The following is an 8,697-nucleotide window of genomic DNA, read 5'->3' on the forward strand; positions in this document are numbered from 1 at the left end:
ACCCCCCACCCGGGCCTTGTCTGTCCCTCTGTACTTGATGTGACTGAGAAAGGAGGTGTAAACAGTGATATTATCCATTAACTCCTCTCACTTAACGTGATTTTTTTTTTATCCCCTTCTTTTAATGTAAGCGTAAATCCAGGCTAATGGGAGGGCAGCATAGGCCTTTTCTTCTTTCGTGTTTGTAAAAAATCGTTGCGGATAACATAATGACATGAAAATACGTTCATTGTATGTTGCAAATTTGAAAAACAGGTTACAGAATAGTACGATGCCCTTTTTATATTTGTTAAAGTTTAGCTTATGTGTGTGTATGTATGTATATGTACACAAACATAAGAAAAAGGAGAGGGCGAGGTACAGAGAAAGAGATACACAGCAACATGTTAATAGCTATCATTCCATAGTCGTAGACTTAGAAATACGGGTTTTTTTTTCTTTTTTGGTTTATTTCTCTATTTTCAATTGTATACAATGACTGCTATTTTTGTAATAAATAAATAAAAAAGCTCATGATAACCTTTTGAGTCCTTCATAAAAACGGTTGGCTCTGGAGCAGCTTTCCAGAGTTTAAATTTTATCATCTAAGTGACTCAGTTTTTATTTGGAGCAGTGGCTTTGCCAATTGGATCAGTAAATGGGGAGGAAAAGATTATTTTTGCACCATCAACTTCTATCTCTGTGCAGCACTCTAAACACAGCAGATAAGGTAAATGAGAAATGCAAATCCTTGCTAAAAATTACATTTCACGGGTTTTGAGGGTTTTAGTTGAAGGTGTTTCGTGCCTTTTTCTCCAAAGAGCTCAAATGTAAAAAGCAGGGAACTTTCAAAAACACATAACATTCTCAACCACGAACCACCCTGGAGAAGAGAACGGCCAGGAAAATCCGAGGGGTAGGAGAATTTGCGGTTTCCTGACCCAGCTGCAGGAGAAACAGGCACGAGAAAAAAATTTAAAAAGAAGGTAGTAAATATTAGCAAATGTAGCCCGGTGTCAATAAAATAGGCAAACCACTCCTCCCAGGCCTGCTTTGAGAAAAATCCATCTGTCCCAGCAAGTCCGTTGGTTCACAGCCATAACGTTTCCAAATTTAGCAGGGAGTTGTGACATTCTTCTTCTTATTCTTTTTTTTTTTTTTTTAACAAACTCTTTCTAGGAAATCTGGGGAAATAATTTTCACTCCTCTTTCAGGGCAAGATGAAAAAGCTTGAAATTATCAGCACTAAGACTGTTAGAGATTACAGGTTGGAGTAAAACCCTAACCTTTTTCACGAGCACCTAAAAAACAAAACAAAAAACTGCCTTGTTTCTGGGCATTTGCCTTTGTGATTTAGTTGCCTGACACCCTTTCGCACACTGCGGGAACTTCTTTTTTTTTTAATGAGGCTCGGGCAAGTACTTGGCGCTTTTTTTTCTTTTTTTTTAATCTCTCGGTGTTAAAAAAAAAAAAAGGAAAGAAAAGAGGAAAAGAAAGAGAAACAAGGAACAGAACTAGCTTGATTAATTACAGAATACCTCCCTTATTCCCCCCCCCACCCCGTGGCCCACACCACCTCCCCCACCCTCTGTTCCTATTGGTGAGTTCGTCTCTGGTTCCCTGCGAGTGAATCTATCAAGATGAGAACATTAATTCACTTCTGCAGACCTGCGTCAGTTTGCGCAGGAAACAGAAAAAGAAAGGGGGGTGGGGGTAGTGGGGAGGTGCATACTCCAAACCAGCAAGGACCGGTTAGGAGGTGGAAGGGGAAAAAAAAAAAAAAAACACGATCTGCAGGCAGAGCCCGGAGTGACAGCCCATCTGGGAGGAGCGGGATTCTAGAAGCATTGGGAGGAAAAACCACCGCTGCAACCTGTGTACCTTGAGCACGTTCATGGGCCGTTTTTCGAAAGAATAGCCGATATTCACTTTGCTCACTAGACCAGGGTATTCAGCCACGAGGTTATCCATTTCTTGGTAAATCTGAAATGTTTAAGATAAATAAATAGACATTTGTAAATGAATAATCGGATGCATCCACTAGCGACTTTTCTCTCCCTTCCATTTCCATTCCCTCGGGACCAAGTGGAGAGGGCAGCGCGGCAGATGCTGCAGGATTGGGGACGTTTGAATCACAGCTGGGAGATGAATCACTGGGCATCTGCAGGGACTGGAACGGAGGAAGCCATTTTGCCGCAGCAGAGCCGGCTTTTTCCAGTTTTGTGCTTAAAACAAAATGGCACGTCTCTGGCTTGCCTGTGGCTTTCCTCAGCCCAGCCCTGAGGTGGAACTTCACCCGTCAAAAAGCCTCTCGCCCTCACGAGCAGAGGAGCGCAAATGGCCGGTCGTGGCACCAAAAAAAATTTTTTTATAAAATGGATTCAGAGACAGGCAGGCGTTATAAAATGCAACAGGGTTAGTTCAGGAGCGGACAACAGGGTGCCTGCCTCAAACGCACTTGTCACCAGCTACGACGGGCCTATTTGCAAGGGTGATTGAAATTCTGTGCAGCTGGGGCACCCAAGCTGTGTCCATTGCTGAGATTGAGACATGTCTGGGCGTGTCTGGAGAGTGGATGGCATGAAAACAGTTCCCCCAGCTTTTGCCAGCACTTGCTCTCCAGGACACAAACACCAATTTGTGAGGCCCACAAAGGAGAGAGCCTCTTGTTTTCTTCGTTCCCTTTTCTCCCTCACATATCCGCCCACAATCCCTTTTCTGAAGCCCTTAGGGGCCGTACATACTTCAAGATTTTGGGGGGTGGGAAGCGGATTTTAGGAAAGTAGGAAGCATGTACTGTATATGACACATGTGGCATTGCTCCACAATTCAAATATGTCAGTATTTCTGTCAGTGACACAAATGAGTCGTCAGTCAGTTCAGGTCAGATTTTGCCCCCAAATGAGTTTAGGTTAGGTGAAGTTTTGCCACCAAATAAATAAAAAAACTTTGTTTTCAGAGTTGTTTGCATTTTATAATTCCTGATTTGGGGAGCAGTACATACCAGATACTTCCTCTCTGGCTCCTTCATTCTTCCCCTATCTCTCCCTTAACCCCCCAATCTCCATCTCCTCACCCTTCCCCTCATCTCCCATCCCCAAATCCATTAATGCATATAAACCCCTGCGGGCCCAAGAAAAGCTCTGTGTCACAAAGAGGCAAGTGCAGCGCTGCCCAGGTGGCAGTGTGTGACTCAGGTGGAGGAAGGAGACGTTCTTCATACCAACAAAACTCAGCAAGAACAGCAGACACTGCACAAGATTTTACTACTGTGAAGTCTGGGAGCTTTGGGCAGGTTGGGAGAAGACCCCACCCTTGGATGGAAGTCAGAGGTGTCAAGGTGTCCCCTGATTCCATCATCAGCGACAGCCATAAAGCACAGCTCTCAAAGGGCTTTGTGGGCAGCACAGGTCAGAAATCAGCAAGGAGGCCTTAAGTGGCATGAGCATGGGGGCGCTGTTTGTATGCCCACTCAGGACACTCCCAGATGCTTCCAAAATAACGGGATGGCTGCTGGGATGGGCAGGTGGACCTTGGGTCCTGCCTTCAGGCAGTGACATTACTACTGGCTGTGAAATCCTAGGGAAACTTGGAGAAGTTAGGAAATATGAGAACCATTTCCATCAAATCATCAAGTGGATATATAGGCCTTGTCATCTGAGGAAAGAATGATTCATCTCTCTGACGTTCATTCTGAAACACGTACCTCTTCCAAGGTATGATAAGCCTCAAAGTTGAAGTTGCCACTCCGTTCTTTTCTCTGATTAAATAACATTTCTTCATTCTCCCTGTCCAACAGAACCTATGATAAACCAAATCATACCTATGATTAGTTTATAGCAATGCATTCGAATCTACAAATGTGAAGGAAATGGTGACCCTCAGGTCCCCAGTCCCAAGCTTTCCTCTTTCTGTCCTCTAGGCTTTGGGGTCACGCCTTTCCCTTACTCTGGCAGCACCCTGAAAGTGAATAGGGTATTAATGGGACTTCTGGCCAGCCAGATGCTGCAAATAGAGGATGACAGTCCCATGGTTGTTGAATGGCTCGTCTTACCTATCTGGAAATCTAGGGTGTATAGATGTAGATGTGAATAAAACCAACTCCACCTCTGTCTCCTGCATTTTGTTTCATTTGTAAGTTTTACGCTATGAACTTTGACCACTATTACAGTCCTTAGCAAGCATATCAGAGCTTTCTAGTTGATGATTATCTGTGTTCCTTAAAATGTAACCATAAATATTTTTGTTAGCAACATCAGGAATGGCATGACAACTGGGATAAATATCAAACTGGTAATAGTATCCACTATAAACAATCAGCTATCACAAGACCACCAGGATGTATGGCCCCTGGCACTACTGCATTCTTTGTCCCTTTGTCCCATCAATCATTAGTACCTGAGTATACTTTATAAAATGGTACTGTACCAGCGGTCTGATAGCAGAGAATAATTTCAACAAAACTGCTGGGCCATTTGTCTACTCCGGCCCAATCTTCCTGTAACTAAATTACGCTAGAATAAATTCTGTTACAATCTATGGAGTTGCCTGCTTCGTCTTTTGGTCTGAAGATACTTTCTCATTACAATGGCCATTATACCTTCACCCCATCATCGGACACAGAGTCTAAGGTAACCTCCAATTAAAAATGAGATGCATAACATCTTACTTTGACGAATGCCCATCAGTTTGCATTTCAAATTTCATGCCGGAGACTCTTTTGCCCTTTCCCTTAAATGTTTTATTACCATATCCCATTTGTGTCAAATGCAAAAGAGAGAAGAACAGTGCCTCCCTACCCACTCTGCAGGGACAGCCCAGACTGCAGGAAGGCCCTAGTGGCCCCCACAGGTCCCTTCCCTGGCAGAGGATATCCAAAGATCAAAGAAGGTGGCCCTTCAGTTCATGTGGACCAGCACGCCTCTAGAAGGATGGTCTGTGGGGTAATTACCTGAACATCTTCAATCATGATGGAATAAGGAATGCTCTGGGACTCCAAGAAAACTTTGACCGCCTGGAGGCTGACAAAGGGAACTCGGACATGGACCATCTCCCCTGGGATGGTAGGTGATTTCCAGAAATCAAGCTGAAAGGGATAAAAGTCCAAGGCAGTGAAAGGGTCATTCCAAGGAAATGGATAGCTTGGCACTGATAGATTTCAAGAGATCAATTCATATCTATTTTATCTCAAGCCCACAAGACTGGAATCATGTAATCACTACGATGTTGCAAGAAGGGTTTTTAAATAGCCAAGGATTGCCATTTGTGTTGTAACCTCCCCCACGGTTAGATATTAAAACTGGCAGAAGGAAAAGATTCTTTAAAACTATGACAGTTTTTTTTAACAGTTGAAGTTCAAGTGATCCAATTCATTTCATAACAGAATATTAATACTATAAATTATTTTAGGAGGGAAATAATGTGGTAAATGTGTTCAAAATTTTTTCAATCTCCCTTTTCATTCTTAGAGTAAACCTGTGAGATAGAATGGTTGCTTTAGCCTCATACTAAATGGGAAAATGAGACACAGGAAACGTAGGTGACTTGCTCAATGTTACATAGTGAGGACAAGAGCCCAGGTTTTCTGCATCCCAGCGACATGAGTTAGCGTTCCACACATTGTCAGAAAAGATGAGACACAATCCCAAGTAAAATATTTCAATCATCGTGTCTAATTGTAGAGTCGTCACCCTGGGAAATACTGGGTTGTCGGAAAAGCCTTGACGTATTTTTTCTATGTTTTTCATTGCAAAAATGCGTCGTGATTTTTCCGACAACCCAATCGAAACTCCCTCTAGAACAGATACCTGAAGATGTTCTTCAGCCTCCAGTTCCACCAGATTTTTTATTTGGTCTTCATTCCTTGGTGTGATCTCAAGAACTTGGTCTCTAAAGAATATTAACCACAGACATAACCTTAAAAGCAAAGCCTGGACATTTTTTCCTGTTGCTTTCTGCTCCTGTTAGTCCCTGCATGCCAAGAGGTTAATGCAGCAGTCAATAATCTCTTTAACAACCAAGAAACTAATAAATAGTATACTCCACCCACATCCCCAGAATAAGGAGTTGATAGAATGGCTTTACTTCCCCCAAGGGTATGTTGTCTAAATAATAATTAAGACATCTACCTGCTCCTAGCAGGAAGCTTGCCATTAAAGGTACCTTTCCTTTAGCTAATGCTTATGCTCGAATAACACCTGCTGCTCATAAAGCATTGGCTTTTAAAACTTGTCTGTTCCTGTTTTTTAGAAATAAGTTTTAAAAATTGGGAGTAATTAGTTTGGTGCTTGTAAGAGGAACTGAATTCCCATATAGGTGGACCTAGGGTGGTTTTGGTTTTTGTTTGTTTGTTTTGCTGTTGTAAACTGAAATGTATCAGAGTTCCATCTCCAAACCCCATTTATGTAGCCCAAACTTGCAGTGTGCGTAGGGACAATTGGGACCCAGAAAATCACAGTATGCCTCTCTCCACACACACACACACACACACACACACACACACACACACACACACACATAATGAGGAATAAAGGAGACCTTGGCAGGAAAGAGAAATTGCAAAACAAGCAAACACATATCCTTAGAAAAAAGTTGGGTGGCAGAGCTGGGTTCTTATAACCCTTCCTTGGCGACAGTTTTTTCCTCTATTCCTTCCTCCAAGTAGGCTCACTTCCTGTGTCACTTCTCTGCCCATTCGTGCAGTGGGGAATGGATTGGTACAAAGAGCCATATACAGGGGTGGGAATTCAGGTCTTCTGAAACCAAACACCACGCAATCTCCAGTGAACTCTAGTGGAATGCATAAGCGATAGAATGAGGCCTTTAAGGCGGTGCTGCCTTCAAGTATCCACCTGCCACAGGTGGTCTGAAAATTCTTCCATTTGCATTTCATTCCCTTTGGTTATTACATAGACTCCCAGGAGTACCCACCTTTAAAATGGAAAGGCACTGGGAACAGTAACACATTAGGCTAATATTTCCTGGCATGTGTGCTAAGGAATAGTAGCCCTTCGAGTTGCTCAGCTCAGGAAAAAATGTGGGGAGGAATTTGATGATCAAAAATATTGGGTATATGCAACACCTAGATCTCCTGTTATAGATTTACCATGCACACTAATTTAGTCAAAGCACCTAGAAATCCTATAGTTTATTTAACCCTCTGATCCCCAAATTTATTGGACCACTTCATTAGTTCCCCGGAACACTCTTCAAGAAATGCTGCCTAAAGCCCTTCATGGAATCTTGGAACCAAAGTACTTTGGAGCAAAGGTGAGCCCTACAAAGCCATGAGGGTTGGATTTGGGCTGAAATCTGCAGCTCTGGTCTCCCCCCACTTTATGAGGTCTGACCGCCTCGATTTGAAGATGGGGAGGACCAGCGCTGACATGGAGATAAGGAGGAGGACGTGGGACAGATGGCACTGAGATAAATGGCCAAACAGCGTTATTTCCACTTCCCAACATTCTGATCAGCAGCGGGGGAAATGAGTAAGGATAGGGAGAAATAGGGTATATGTGTTCAGGGTTCATTTTTGTCTTTTTTTTTTAACAGCATTCATCTGGTTTTTTTTTAATCACTCATTCCTATTATTCCCACTATGCCCTCTCCAAATCTAAGAGAACTCTGAAAACGCTGAGCCCTGACATCCGTTATTCTACCCCAATCCAGGGAGAGACTCTGGGAACTAAGCAAAATTCAAGCAGGCATCAGAAAAGCATAACTTACCCCACAAATGTTTCTCGACAGTAGATATGCCCCAAAAGGGCACCGAAAAACAGGATCAACCTCATGGTCAAGGGTCTTCCCTGAGTCTAGAATTCAGTGTCACTCCTGTACTTTATTTATAGAGACCACAGCTGAGGTTAATCTGTCGGCAGTCTAAGAACTCAAATAAATTTCCATTTGGTAAAATTCCCACCTGCAGATCAAATTCTCAAGGTTGTACACACCTACCTGTGATATCACCAACTCGAACATTTTCCATTCCTGCGATGCGATAACAAACTCTGATGGAAAAAAAACAAAATTACTAAAGCGTACTAAGGGCAAATCACGTATTTATGATTTAGAACATGAAGTGCCACTAGCTCTGCCCAGTGATGGAATCCAGATGAATAGATCTAGAGGTTAAAGTCCTTTCTGGGTCTCTGACCAAAAGAAAAAAAGGCGGGGGGAGGAGTGGGGCGGGCACAGCATTTATAGCAATTACTTGGGCATCCTGTCTATCACATTCCATTAGTTGGCTCATTTGTTTATTTTTATACTGTTTATCCTGAAACACTGCAATCCCTAGTCCACATCTGTGGATCTCCCTGTAGATGTGGCCCAGTCCAGTTCTCATTCTATATTAAAACAAAACAGAAGGTCCTTTAATATTCCATTTGAACTGTCTCTAAAGTGATCCATCTGCATTTGTACCAAATTGATGTCCCTGTTTCTGTGCTTTTTCCCAAAATGAAAATGTCTTTCTGATTATGACAATGAAATTGCTTGTTCTAAAAAGTTTAGATAAAATGGAAGTGTTTTATTTCATCATCAATAATTTCTCCACCCAAAGAAAACCATTTGGGCATATCTTTCCAGACTTCTGTGTTTTATAGCTTTTCCTTAAACAAAGATTAGATCATATAATATATTCTGATTTTTAAACAAAGACTGTTTTAAACAAAGGTGATCTTCTCTTGCCTATCGATCTACATTAATCTGATTTTGCTCTTC

General features: G+C 42.4%; 1 protein-coding gene across 2 annotated transcripts in view; it reads right to left on the reverse strand.

Annotated features, from left to right (window-relative positions):
- Positions 1 to 7,874, reverse strand: part of CPA2 (carboxypeptidase A2) — a 31,901-nt gene extending 24,027 nt beyond the window's left edge. For both annotated transcript variants that reach the window (XM_019646168.1, XM_019646167.1), the window contains exons 1-5: positions 7,705 to 7,874; positions 5,787 to 5,868; positions 4,931 to 5,065; positions 3,686 to 3,781; positions 1,861 to 1,962 (exon numbers count right to left, since the gene is read on the reverse strand). In XM_019646168.1, the coding sequence (XP_019501713.1) occupies positions 1,861 to 1,962; positions 3,686 to 3,781; positions 4,931 to 5,065; positions 5,787 to 5,868; positions 7,705 to 7,769 (480 nt within the window). In that variant the 5' untranslated portion in view covers positions 7,770 to 7,874. The remainder of the gene's footprint in view (positions 1 to 1,860; positions 1,963 to 3,685; positions 3,782 to 4,930; positions 5,066 to 5,786; positions 5,869 to 7,704) is intronic.
- Positions 7,875 to 8,697: the final 823 nt, after the last annotated feature.

This window comes from Hipposideros armiger, unplaced genomic scaffold (genome assembly GCF_001890085.2).
Source record: "Hipposideros armiger isolate ML-2016 unplaced genomic scaffold, ASM189008v1 scaffold_97, whole genome shotgun sequence".
In the NCBI taxonomy this organism is placed as follows: Eukaryota; Metazoa; Chordata; class Mammalia; order Chiroptera; family Hipposideridae; genus Hipposideros; species Hipposideros armiger.